This window comes from Echeneis naucrates, chromosome 11 (assembly GCF_900963305.1).
Source record: "Echeneis naucrates chromosome 11, fEcheNa1.1, whole genome shotgun sequence".
Taxonomy (NCBI): domain Eukaryota; kingdom Metazoa; phylum Chordata; class Actinopteri; order Carangiformes; family Echeneidae; genus Echeneis; species Echeneis naucrates.
In genome coordinates, this window is record NC_042521.1 from 2,091,950 (window position 1) to 2,105,786 (window position 13,837).

The following is a 13,837-nucleotide window of genomic DNA, read 5'->3' on the forward strand; positions in this document are numbered from 1 at the left end:
TGTTCTGTTGTTGTTTGTGGTTATCTGAAGAAGACTTATGGTGTTGTGTTGTTGTTTGTGGTTGTCTGAAGAAGACTGATGGTGTTCTGTTGTTGTTTGTGGTTGTCTGAAGAAGACTTATGGTGTTCTGTTGTTGTTTGTGGTTGTCTGAAGAAGACTTATGGTGTTCTGTTGTTGTTTGTGGTTGTCTGAAGAAGAGGAGGACGAAGACTTCCACTGAGCTGGAGTGGAGAGAGAGAGACAGACTAACTAAACTGGACCTGACTTCACCTAAAGAACTGGATTTGCAAAGAAAAGCGAAGGACAATTGACTTAAGGAGTCAATAAAAAAGGGTCATTAAAGGAAACACTTGTGATACTACCGAAGGAACAAAACTGGAAATTTGATTTAAATGTTGTTGTTTTTTTGTTTTTGTTTTTTTTAGTTTAAATTTGCAAAGAAAGTTGTGTGTTTTATTTTATTCTAAATCTTATTCTGATTAATTAATTTTTATTTAGTGTAATAAACACATTTTGTCTATTACCACTATGCTCACTGTGTTTTGCTTTCCATCCTCCCCATCAGGCCTATGTGAGTGACATTTATGTGAATATCCACTGAACAGTTGGTTATTCTTATCAAAGTGCTGGTTACACCTGATTTTCATGATAGATGAGGGCGCTCAGGTAAGTGCTGGTGGCCATTAGTTTGATTCTGCTGTTTGTGAAAATGTCATCTTTCTTTAAGATGAAAGGTTTGATAGCAGAAAGAGAGATGGATATTGTAGGTGCTGCTGGGATAGTGTAAGCTCTGAAAGTGAAGAAGTGTCATTCACAGCGTGTCAGATTCTCTGTTACATTTGGACTTTAGCAGCAGACAAGCTGAGACAAAGAGATTCAGAAGAAACTGGAGCTGATGACATTTAACCAACGTGAAAGTCACACAGACACATGAATCAAGATCCTGCTGACCACAACGGAGCTGAATGAAGTCAGATGACCTCGAGGTCTTTGTTGTCCTTTATACGTCAAACTAAATGGCAAAACTAATGATTCTATTCTTTGTCTGGCTGGTAGCTTCAGCAGGTAAGAGCTCTCTCTCTGTTTGTGTATATTTATATATTCATACAGTATATTTCTCTTTTAAAGTTGAAAATGTTGAGAGGTTCTAAATTTCAGGGGGAGGTGATCAGGTCACTTTTAAACAATTAGATTTAATGAGTAATGATTTTCAGCTTTTAACCGTCTCCTGTAATTATACAGCCACAGGCAGTACGACCATCAAACCCATGAGGTCTCCCTCATTCACAGGGTCACTGAGCGCACACAAGGAGGCAGCAAACAATCCTGATAATTTAAATAAATAACAATTGCAGTTTGACAGACAATAGTGAAATATTATACACTGAAGTCGGTCAAAAGAGGGAAGAGAATGATTCGACTTTCGTAACAGGAAACTCCCTGTTCTTGACACAGAGCACTTCCTGTAGGCTGGAGATTTATTGGCTCATGTAGTTTGGACACAAACACAAGGATAAAGCACAATACACACCAAGAAAACCAGGAAAATATTCAGAAAAGTAGATTATTGAAAGCTGCTGTTTATTCAGTTGGTTCTGATTATCTAAACCTAATGTGGATTATCATTTATTTCCTGTTACTTACGCTTACTTACAGTTTAGCTGCTCAAAACTGAACATTTTTCACCCAGTGCAGTTATTCATCTTCAGCCAGAGCAACATGAGCAACCTCAAAGGAGGTTGGAACACCAGAAGATGTAGAGAAGAAAGACTTCAGGGACCGTGGGCCAAACTACATTTTCATTATCAATATATACACATCACACATTTGATGTTTTAAGTAAGAGTCAGTTAAAACTTATCAAGTTGATATGAAGTGAAACTAAATTATTGACCTGCTGAGATTTCCCGAAACTAAAACACACCCTTTATTTGCAACGCACAATTAAAAGAACCAGTAAAACGACATACACTACAAATTAAAACTCACTTTGTGTCACTTCTCTGACAAACGACATGGAAAAACTAATGGCACTGTTTCTCTCCTGCCATCTAGCATCAGCATATAAAATGAAGAATAATTATTTAACTTAATAGTTTCAATAATGGGATTGTAGAGATTGGAAAAGGTTTTTGGTGCATGGATTGACATTTTGTCATAACGAAATTTGAATAAATAATAAATATATATATATAAATGGAACATTCTCTCCTACAGTCAAACACTCCCAGAAGTTTAACATCATGGCATCCTCTGGAGACACGAAAAACATCCCTGGTTATTTTATTAGAGCAAACTTTGAGGACGTAGGGATGGTTTACTATGACACCACCAATAAAACATTCAAACCAATACATGACTGGGCCAGAAGATTAAAGAGGGATGATCCAGAACACTGGAAAACGATTTCAGAGGACGGCATACATTATGAGCAAATCTTCAGAGTTGAAACCGAAGGTTTCAAGCAGCACTCAAACCAAAGTGGAGGTATGTTTACGAAATGGTTCCTTGGTATTTTGGCATTTTGAAGAAAAAGCACAGAACTCACTCTTCTTATTCTGGCATAGAAGTGCTCATTATTACAACACTTTGTTCTCAACATAAGCTAAATAGAGATCCACACAGCCAGTCAGAGACTAACAAGCTCTTTTTCTTGCTTGACTGCTTGTAATTATTTGCAATTAAAGCATAATGTGAACGCACAACATAGCTGTGAAAAGTAAGTAAACAAATACTGAACAATTGGTGATTTAGATGTATTTTAAACGGGCTCCACTTGACATTATTATTTTGGATATGATCGTTTATTGGTTGCTTTTAGTGATAAAATAAATGACCTACCCTACTCCAATGTGGTCCAGACTGAAAAGCTTCTTAGCTGCAAACATGGAGTTGTTGTGAAGTAGGAAACATTTCTGGCCTTTTGGAAGAGATAGACTTTTCTTTATTAAAGAGGTTATATCACCTGCAGGTGCTGAATCTCACTCTCCATCTTCGTCTCAGGTGTTGACATTATCCAGCAGAACTGGGGTTGTGAATGGGATGAGGAGACGGAAATGACAGATGGGTTTTTAAAATACGGTTCTAATGGAGAAGACTTCCTCACGTTTGACCCAGAAACAGACACATGGATTGCTGCAAACCCACAGGCTGAAATCACTAAAAAGGACTGGGATGGAGACGCAGCTCGAAATCTGCTTTGGAAGAACCTCCTCACCAAGTCGTGTCCTTCCTGGCTAAAGAAGTATTTCTTCTTTACAAATCGTCTTCTAGAAAAACGAGGTAGAGTCACATGACCTGAATAATCGGGTCTGTTATATTAAACCTTCATTCATTTTTTTACATAAAATGTTTGTCTGTAATATTTGATCACTAACATTATTAAACAGAAGGTCCAACGTACAAATGAGGGCTGTGAATTTTTGGGTTTCTTTTTTTTCACCTTCAAAGTTGTCAAATGTATTAAACATAACAAATGACATTTCCTACGCACCGTGTCCAGTCCAGTCCAGTTCTTCAAGTCCAGGTTGTACTTTCTAATGAACTAAAATGATGAGATAGACACAATTCTGTGAAACTGACACAACCATTAACAGCTCAGGTAAATTCTACTCTAAACAGTGGTGTGACCATCACGTCAATAGACGCTGATCATTTGAGGCTGATATAACATGAACTTTTAATGAGATTGTTTTTTATTTTTCACTGCAGACCGTCCCTCAGTGTCTCTCCTCCAGAAGTCTTCCTCCTCTCCAGTCAGCTGCTTCGCTACAGGTTTCTACCCGAACAAAGCCGTGTTGTTCTGGAGGAAAGATGGAGACGATCTCCATGACAACGTGGAAGAAGGACAGATCCTCCCCAACCCTGATGGAACCTTCCAGAAGAGTGCAGACCTGGACCTTTCATCAGTCAGACTTGAAGACTGGGGGAAGTATGAATGTGTGTTTCAGCTTGATGGGCTGAAGGACGACATCATCACCAAACTGGACCAATCAGGGATCAGGACCAACAAGAAAAAAACTGTAAATGGAAATCATCAAGGTGAGAATCACAGTTTTTTGGTGTCAAATATCTGTTCTGTTAAATATGTTGTATAATAGTTTGCTCCATTCTACATTTCTGATTTTATACCAAGGCAGGAAAAAGAATCCAAAGTGTATATCAACATGAAATGAACAGTTAGGAACAGATCAGTGTACGTCTGATCTAACCTGCTTTGTGTTTGTGTTTTGCTGAACAGAAAAGTCCAGTATCACCATCATCATCATTGTTGTTGCAGTGGTCGTTCTTCTTGCTGTTATTGGATTTGTTGTTTACAAAAAGAGGAGAGGTGAGCGACTGAGTGGATGCTGTTGTCCTGGCTTTAGTACTGAAGTGAAATGAGTGAAATGGGAAAATTTTAAAGTGATGAACAAGAAAAAGAAATGTTTTCATAACTGAAGTTATTGGTCATTTATTTACCCTTTTCCAACAGCTGTAGAATCACAGGCTCTAACTTTGGCCTGATAACTGACTGCAGCTGCTCTTTTCAGGGGAGCTGATCTCAAACCAACTCTGCCTTCTTCTGTCTCCATCAACATGAGATGGAAAAGTTGTTGGTCACATTTCAGAAGCAGGTGGGATCACAGTTCATTTTCTATCCCACTCTCTATTTTAACATTAATAACAAGCTTCATTTAATGGCACATTCTGAAGAACACAGTTACAAAGTGCTCTACTGCTGGAAATGAAAATGATAAAAGAAACTTTATAGTTTGATAGAAAAGTGAAGCAATGAAGGACGATGAGATAAAACATTTTAAAATATTAAGTTAATCAGCAAAACACATAAAATCCTGATGGAGGTGATGAACTAAATGTTTTGCTGGCTGTTTGTTCATTTGTCTGTAGTTAGTTTGACCTTTAACCTTTGATTTATCTGACATTTTTCTGGGGGGTCAAAATGTTTGTGTGCTGTTTTAGCTGAGCTCTGTGGCTCCTCCTCTGTTAAAGGTTGATGTTCTGTGTTCAAACCTCTGCTTCACCACACAGAGGAGCCTCAGATAATCAATACACATAACGTCTTCTGTGGAATTAAGGAAGAGGCAACATCATCTGCTTCAGTGTCCTCTAAACTGTCTTATTCATTGTTAAACACCATTTAGATTCTAATAGAAGTCGGACAGTTTGGTATTCTGCTCTGTTCTATATATTTTCTGTCTGACAGCTGATCTGTCACATTCTTTATATTTTATGATGCATTTTGTTTTAGACTTTATCAGGCAGATCAGGAGGAACTTTACACTTGAAAAACAGGTTCAGATGAAATCTGCAGAACTAAAACAGCCAATAATGAGACATGGACACACCTCAAATACTAACCTGAAACTATTTGTGGGCCAAAGTGAAAGTATCAGTTTAATCTCAGCTCTTCAGTTCCTCGGCTCTTCTTCGTTTTCAGTCCAAGATGAAATTATTTCTGTTGCTCCTCTTCTGTCACGTCTCATCTCCAGGTAAGAAAACATTTCAAGTCTTCACTTTGAGCTCTTTGCTGCAGCAGCAGATTGATTTGGTCCAAAAGCAGAGCAGGAAGAGTTTCTACAGACTGAATCACCAACAGAGCACATTTTTCTTGAACTTTTGAATCAGAGTAAAAATTCACATGTTCTGAAATGACAATGAATTTATAGATATGGAAACTGTGTTTGTCCCACAGAAAGACAGTACCTCAGGCTTTTCACAGTGGCATCCTCTGGAATCTCAAACTTCCCAGAGTTTTTCGGTTCTGCACTGATTAATGGCATTGAAGTGGTTTCCTGTGACAGTGACAGAAAGAAGGTGGAGGTAAAACAAGACCGGGCAAAGGAGGTTTTTGAAAATATAGACTGGTTCTCTGAACAGTGTGAAGGCCTGCCACAGCTCTTCAAAGCCATAATGTATCGGACAATGGGGGTGTTCAACCAAACTGGAGGTAAAAATGTCTTATTTGTTATTGAGCTTCACGTTTTAGTGAAAACATTCTGATGAAGAAAAGTGAGTTTTTATAGTTTGGGGGACCCAAAGATGCCTCTTTGAATGAATTCTCTGTTTTCTGGGATTTTTTTAATCCCACTTTAATTTTTTTAAAGTGCCAGGGAAGAGCATTACACCACACACTGCAGAGGTCGTCTGTACATCTTTTGGAACTGCAGTCTGTTTTCTGTCTCTCTCTTTCTCAGGTGTCCACATTTTACAGATGATAGCTGGCTGTGACTGGGAAGGGAAGACTGGAGATATTTTGGGGTTGTTGAAGTTTGGATATGATGGAGAAGACCTCATTTCATTGGACTTGAAGAATTTAAAATGGAATGCTCTGAAACCAGAAGCTGCAAAGTTGGAAATGAGGTGGGATGCTGAGAAAGGGGTCAGCGAACATTATCACAACCTCTTCACTGTAGTTTGTCCTGGATGGCTGAAGAACAATTTGATATATGAGAGGAGCAATCCACGGAGAACAGGTAGAAAATCCCTCCTTTGTTTTCCGTTAAGAAGGAAACTCTGTCAACTGTTTTCCACTCTCATCATGATATCTGTGGCATAACTGAAAATGGGGTTGAGTTTGAAGTGGCCTGATATACAAATGATCTTTTGTTGGTTTGGTCCATTTCTCATGTTCCATCCCAGCAGCACTTTCAGGCCGAGAAGTTTTTCATACAAATTCTGGATATAAATTAAATTGAACTATTGGTGGTTAAAAATGAGGCAAAACAGTTTCCAATTAAAAATGTTCTATTTAAGATCTCTAGGTCTGCTTTAGTTTATCTTGGAGTGCATCTAGCTGACACTTTAGTTCATCCCTTTCAGAAAAATGCTCTTTTAAATTATTTGGAGTGATGGTCCCTCCTTCATGTTTCTGTGGCTGTTTGGATTAAGGCCACCTTTTTATATCGATTCCAGTACATACTGATCTTTCTCTCCCTGCAGACCATCCCTCAGTGTCTCTCCTCCAGAAGTCTTCCTCCTCTCCAGTCAGCTGCTTCGCTACAGGTTTCTACCCGAACAAAGCCGCGTTGTTCTGGAGGAAAGATGGAGACGATCTCCATGACAACGTGGAAGAAGGAGAGATCCTCCCCAACCCTGATGGAACCTTCCAGAAGAGTTCAGACCTGGACCTTTCATCAGTCAGACCTGAAGACTGGGGGAAGTATGAATGTGTGTTTCAGCTTGATGGGCTGAAGGACGACATCATCACCAAACTGGACCAATCAGTGATCAGAAGTAATTCAGGTAAGACTGAGACCAGAAGTGATGGAGTCTGTGTCTGACAAGGTGGCTGGATTTATTGTCTTCATTATTTGGTGCAGTGGTTCTGGTTCCCCTGAAACCCTGATGGGGAAGAAAAGGTGGAAATGTTGGACTGATTGTTCACTTCATAGTTACATCAGATCACTGTGTGTTTATGCTCTCATGTCTTTTCCCCCAAGTTCAATAATGTTAATAAAAATAAAGCCAGTGAAAACAAAAATATCCAGAACTGACCAGAACTGAAACATCAGCACTTTTTCTGTGTTCTGTTTTTTCTCCAGTTCCTCCGTCAGAGTTTCCTGTTGGTCCTGTTGTTGGAGGTGTTGTTGGACTCCTGCTGCTGACAGCCTGTATCTGTGGACTCCTCATCTGGAGGAGGAATCACAATGATGTCATTTAATATACCGTAATCTTTTTAATGTTTCAATGTTCTTATTTAACATTCCCATCCAGTAAAATAATTCATTCACTTTGATCGTTCTTTGTTTCTGACATGTCAATCGTTCTGAGTCTCAGATTCAGCTTTCTAACTGAAAGCATTCTGCCATTCTTTCTCCAAATAAAGACAAGCACTCTGTCTGACAAGAGTTTCTGTTTTAATATTTATTTCTTGTGTAACTCCCATAAATGTAACACATTTACTGATATTGTTTAAATCCATTTGTTTAGAGGTGATTACGCTTAGTATAAGATCATTTTTAATTATACTTAGTTCAGTTAATTTTGTATATATATAAATTCATAATGACCCTGAATTTGTTTATTATTGTTATTATTTATTTGTTTGTTTGCATAATACATTATTTACATTTCATAGACGTTCAGTTCAATTAAAATAAAATGTATTACTGTAAAACGCCGGATGGTGGCGGTAAACGCCCAGAGTGAGTCAGTCAAACTAGCTAAGCAGCGGTAGAAGAAGAAAAAGACTGAGCTGAGAGGAAAAGGAGGAAAAAAGTGATTTCTGAGTTGTTGTTATTTTTTATATACTGTTTTATTCGGGACGTTGGTTGCGGAGGGATGAGAGGAGGATCAGTATTTATGTTGTATGATTCTCCGGGGAGTGTGATGTTTCCTTTTTGTGCTGGCTAAAGCTAATGCTAACACAGCAGGCGGACATAAGAAGAAACAAACGGAGTGACGAAGAAGAAGAAGACTGATGGTGTTGTGTTGTTGTTTGTGGTTATCTGAAGAAGACTTATGGTGTTCTGTTGTTGTTTGTGGTTGTCTGAAGAAGACTTATGGTGTTCTGTTGTTGTTTGTGGTTGTCTGAAGAAGACTTATGGTGTTCTGTTGTTGTTTGTGGTTATCTGAAGAAGACTTATGGTGTTCTGTTGTTGTTTGTGGTTATCTGAAGAAGAGGAGGACGAAGACTTCCACTGAGCTGGAGTGGAGAGAGAGAGACGGACTAACTAAACTGGACCTGACTTCACCTAAAGAACTGGATTTGCAAACAAAAGCGAAGGACAATTGACTTAAGGAGTCAATAAAAAAGGGTCATTAAAGGAAACACTTGTGATACTACCGAAGGAACAAAACTGGAAATTTGATTTAAATGTTGTTGTTTTTTTGGGGTTTTTTTTAGTTTAAATTTGCAAAGAAAGTTGTGTATTTTATTTTATTCTAAATCTTAATCTGATTAATAAATTTTTATTTAGTGTCATAAACACATTTTGTCTATTACCACTATGCTCACTGTGTTTTGCTTTCCATCCTCCCCATCAGGCCTATGTGAGTGACATTTATGTGAATATCCACTGAACAGTTGGTTATTCTTATCAAAGTGCTGGTTACACCTGATTTTCATGATAGAAGAGGGCGCTCAGGTAAGTGCTGGTGGCCATTAGTTTGATTCTGCTGTTTGTGAAAATGTCATCTTTCTTTAAGATGAAAGGTTTGATAGCAGAAAGAGAGATGGATATTGTAGGTGCTGCTGGGATAGTGTAAGCTCTGAAAGTGAAGAAGTGTCATTCACAGCGTGTCAGATTCTCTGTTACATTTGGACTTTAGCAGCAGACAAGCTGAGACAAAGAGATTCAGAAGAAACTGGAGCTGATGACATTTAACCAACGTGAAAGTCACACAGACACATGAATCAAGATCCTGCTGACCACAACGGAGCTGAATGAAGTCAGATGACCTCGAGGTCTCTGTTGTCCTTTATACGTCAAACTAAATGGCAAAACTAATGATTCTATTCTTTGTCTGGCTGGTAGCTTCAGCAGGTAAGAGCTCTCTCTCTGTTTGTGTATATTTAAATATTCATACAGTATATTTCTCTTTTAAAGTTGAAAATGTTGAGAGGTTCTAAATTTCAGGGGGAGGTGATCAGGTCACTTTTCAACAATTAGATTTAATGAGTAATGATTTTCAGCTTTTAACCGTCTCCTGTAATTATACAGCCACAGACAGTACGACCATCAAACCCATGAGGTCTCCCTCATTCACAGGGTCACTGAGCGCACACAAGGAGGCAGCAAACAATCCTGATAATTTAAATACATAACAATTGCAGTTTGACAGACAATAGTGAAATATTATACACTGAAGTCGGTCAAAAGAGGGAAGAGAATGATTCGACTTTCGTAACAGGAAACTCCCTGTTCTTGACACAGAGCACTTCCTGTAGGCTGGAGATTTATTGGCTCATGTAGTTTGGACACAAACACAAGGATAAAGCACAATACACACCAAGAAAACCAGGAAAATATTCAGAAAAGTAGATTATTGAAAGCTGCTGTTTATTCAGTTGGTTCTGATTATCTAAACCTAATGTGGATTATCATTTATTTCCTGTTACTTACGCTTACTTACAGTTTAGCTGCTCAAAACTGAACATTTTTCACCCAGTGCAGTTATTCATCTTCAGCCAGAGCAACATGAGCAACCTCAAAGGAGGTTGGAACACCAGAAGATGTAGAGAAGAAAGATTTCAGGGACCGTGGGCCAAACTACATTTTCATTATCAATATATACACATCACACATTTGATGTTTTAAGTAAGAGTCAGTTAAAACTTATCAAGTTGATATGAAGTGAAACTAAATTATTGACCTGCTGAGATTTCCCGAAACTAAAACACACCCTTTATTTGCAACGCACAATTAAAAGAACCAGTAAAACGACATACACTACAAATTAAAACTCACTTTGTGTCACTTCTCTGACAAACGACATGGAAAAACTAATGGCACTGTTTCTCTCCTGCCATCTAGCATCAGCATATAAAATGAAGAATAATTATTTAACTTAATAGTTTCAATAATGGGATTGTAGAGATTGGAAAAGGTTTTTGGTGCATGGATTGACATTTTGTCATAACGAAATTTGAATAAATAATAAATATATATATATAAATGGAACATTCTCTCCTACAGTCAAACACTCCCAGAAGTTTAACATCATGGCATCCTCTGGAGACACGAAAAACATCCCTGGTTATTTTATTAGAGCAAACTTTGAGGACGTAGGGATGGTTTACTATGACACCACCAATAAAACATTCAAACCAATACATGACTGGGCCAGAAGATTAAAGAGGGATGATCCAGAACACTGGAAAACGATTTCAGAGGACGGCATACATTATGAGCAAATCTTCAGAGTTGAAACCGAAGGTTTCAAGCAGCACTCAAACCAAAGTGGAGGTATGTTTACGAAATGGTTCCTTGGTATTTTGGCATTTTGAAGAAAAAGCACAGAACTCACTCTTCTTATTCTGGCATAGAAGTGCTCATTATTACAACACTTTGTTCTCAACATAAGCTAAATAGAGATCCTCACAGCCAGTCAGAGACTAACAAGCTCTTTTTCTTGCTTGACTGCTTGTAATTATTTGCAATTAAAGCATAATGTGAACGCACAACATAGCTGTGAAAAGTGAGTAAACAAATACTGAACAATTGGTGATTTAGATGTATTTTAAACGGGCTCCACTTGACATTATTATTTTGGATATGATCGTTTATTGGTTGCTTTTAGTGATAAAATAAATGACCTACCCTACTCCAATGTGGTCCAGACTGAAAAGCTTCTTAGCTGCAAACATGGAGTTGTTGTGAAGTAGGAAACATTTCTGGCCTTTTGGAAGAGATAGACTTTTCTTTATTAAAGAGGTTATATCACCTGCAGGTGCTGAATCTCACTCTCCATCTTCGTCTCAGGTGTTGACATTATCCAGCAGAACTGGGGTTGTGAATGGGATGAGGAGACGGAAATGACAGATGGGTTTTTAAAATACGGTTCTAATGGAGAAGACTTCCTCACGTTTGACCCAGAAACAGACACATGGATTGCTGCAAACCCACAGGCTGAAATCACTAAAAAGGACTGGGATGGAGACGCAGCTCGAAATCTGCTTTGGAAGAACCTCCTCACCAAGTCGTGTCCTTCCTGGCTAAAGAAGTATTTCTTCTTTACAAATCGTCTTCTAGAAAAACGAGGTAGAGTCACATGACCTGAATAATCTGGTCTGTTATATTAAACCTTCATTCATTTTTTACATAAAATGTTTGTCTGTAATATTTGATCACTAACATTATTATACAGAAGCTCCAACATACAAATGAGGGCTGTGAATTTTTGGGTTTCTTTTTTTTCACCTTCAAAGTTGTCAAATGTATTAAACATAACAAATGACATTTCCTACGCACCGTGTCCAGTCCAGTCCAGTTCTTCAAGTCCAGGTTGTACTTTCTAATGAACTAAAATGATGAGATAGACAAAATTCTGTGAAACTGACACAATCATTAACAGCTCAGGTAAATTCTACTCTAAACAGTGGTGTGACCATCACGTCAATAGACGCTGATCATTTGAGGCTGATATAACATGAACTTTTAATGAGATTGTTTTTTATTTTTCACTGCAGACGTTCCCTCAGTGTCTCTCCTCCAGAAGTCTTCCTCCTCTCCAGTCAGCTGCTTCGCTACAGGTTTCTACCCGAACAAAGCCGTGTTGTTCTGGAGGAAAGATGGAGACGATCTCCATGACAACGTGGAAGAAGGACAGATCCTCCCCAACCCTGATGGAACCTTCCAGAAGAGTTCAGACCTGGACCTTTCATCAGTCAGACCTGAAGACTGGGGGAAGTATGAATGTGTGTTTCAGCTTGATGGGCTGAAGGACGACATCATCACCAAACTGGACCAATCAGGGATCAGGACCAACAAAAAAAAAACTGTAAATGGAAATCATCAAGGTGAGAATCACAGTTTTTTGGTGTCAAATATCTGTTCTGTTAAATATGTTGTAAAATAGTTTGCTCCATTCTACATTTCTGATTTTATACCAAGGCAGGAAAAAGAATCCAAAGTGTATATCAACATGAAATGAACAGTTAGGAACAGATCAGTGTACGTCTGATCTAACCTGCTTTGTGTTTGTGTTTTGCTGAACAGAAAAGTCCAGTATCACCATCATCATCATTGTTGTTGCAGTGGTCGTTCTTCTTGCTGTTATTGGATTTGTTGTTTACAAAAAGAGGAGAGGTGAGCGACTGAATGGATGCTGTTGTCCTGGCTTTAGTACTGAAGTGAAATGAGTGAAATGGGAAAATTTTAAAGTGATGAACAAGAAAAGGAAATGTTTTCATAACTGAAGTTATTGGTCATTTATTCACCCTTTTCCAAAATCTCATATGAAGCTTAGAGATTGTAAACAGTTTTTCTCTTTGTGTAGTTTTGTCTGATATCAGTGGACTAACAGTGTGTGTCTGACTTTTATAGTCCCCAACAGCAACTCTGAAGACACTGAGGCAGAAATAAAACTGAGACGAGAACCTGGGTCAACAAACACAACATCCTGCACGCACACAGACACAGGAGATAACTGAGGAAAAACTAAATCAACCACATCGATCTATGACTTCTCAACCCTCCGAAACGGCGTTCTGTGTGTGATGTATGTCTGAAAGTACATGTAATACATAAATATGTCTGTAAAATATAAAATTCATGAGAAATGGCTGTCTTATATAAAAACAATTCATCCATTTTTTTTCTGTATATAATAATATAAAAACCAATAAATTACATTCAACTCACTTATTGAAGAGAACAGAAATTATCATTGTACAAATACAACAAACTCGGCATTTGCTTCTTCCAGGCTCAATGTAATAAAGCAATAAATAAATAAGGTAGAAATAGCTACTGATTACTGTTTTAACAAGTCAGCTCACAATTTGCAGCAGCTGCTGGCTGTAAAAACTCCCTGACTCTTGGATAGGAAAGTTACTGTATGAGTCACCAAACAGGCTTCTCTTCCTTCGTCTTTTGCACCAAAAATAGAATCAGTCACGTTGCAGAGTTAAACTGGCAGCGTCCTTTCCTGCTGATAACTCTGAATAACTACTTATTTTGGCAGCTGTCCAATAACAGACGCTTTCAGAGAACCATCTTGTTGTTCCAAATAAAATAATTATTGACCTGATGTATTTATTGTTTTATTTTAAAGGAAAAAAGATTTAGTTAACTATCTAAAATATAAATTCACAGTCACGTGTGTCCACTTTTAAGGAGCTTCAGGGAAATGAAGATGATGCAGACAAAGACAACATTTGACGTCTTATCAG

The 13,837-nt window shown here is 38.1% G+C and overlaps 3 protein-coding genes across 3 annotated transcripts; all 3 read left to right on the forward strand.

Moving 5' to 3' along the window:
- The first annotated feature begins 2,015 nt into the window (after window positions 1-2,015).
- Window positions 2,016-4,383, forward strand: LOC115051402 (major histocompatibility complex class I-related gene protein-like). The gene is made up of 5 exons (XM_029514795.1): window positions 2,016-2,056; window positions 2,204-2,487; window positions 3,004-3,282; window positions 3,712-4,041; window positions 4,241-4,383. The coding sequence occupies exons 1-5, from the start codon at window positions 2,016-2,018 to the stop codon at window positions 4,381-4,383; spliced, it is 1,077 nt and encodes a 358-aa protein (XP_029370655.1).
- A 185-nt stretch (window positions 4,384-4,568) lies between these two features.
- On the forward strand, window positions 4,569-7,865 carry LOC115050868 (major histocompatibility complex class I-related gene protein-like). The gene is made up of 6 exons (XM_029513986.1): window positions 4,569-4,616; window positions 5,441-5,492; window positions 5,696-5,950; window positions 6,198-6,476; window positions 6,943-7,245; window positions 7,545-7,865. Exons 1-6 carry the CDS (start codon window positions 4,584-4,586, stop codon window positions 7,661-7,663), a joined length of 1,041 nt encoding a protein of 346 aa, XP_029369846.1. The 5' UTR covers window positions 4,569-4,583; the 3' UTR covers window positions 7,664-7,865.
- Window positions 7,866-10,438: 2,573 nt separating this feature from the next.
- On the forward strand, window positions 10,439-13,111 carry LOC115050860 (major histocompatibility complex class I-related gene protein-like). Its single transcript, XM_029513974.1, has 6 exons — window positions 10,439-10,479; window positions 10,627-10,910; window positions 11,427-11,705; window positions 12,134-12,463; window positions 12,663-12,752; window positions 12,990-13,111. Exons 1-6 carry the CDS (start codon window positions 10,439-10,441, stop codon window positions 13,094-13,096), a joined length of 1,131 nt encoding a protein of 376 aa, XP_029369834.1. The 3' UTR covers window positions 13,097-13,111.
- Window positions 13,112-13,837: the final 726 nt, after the last annotated feature.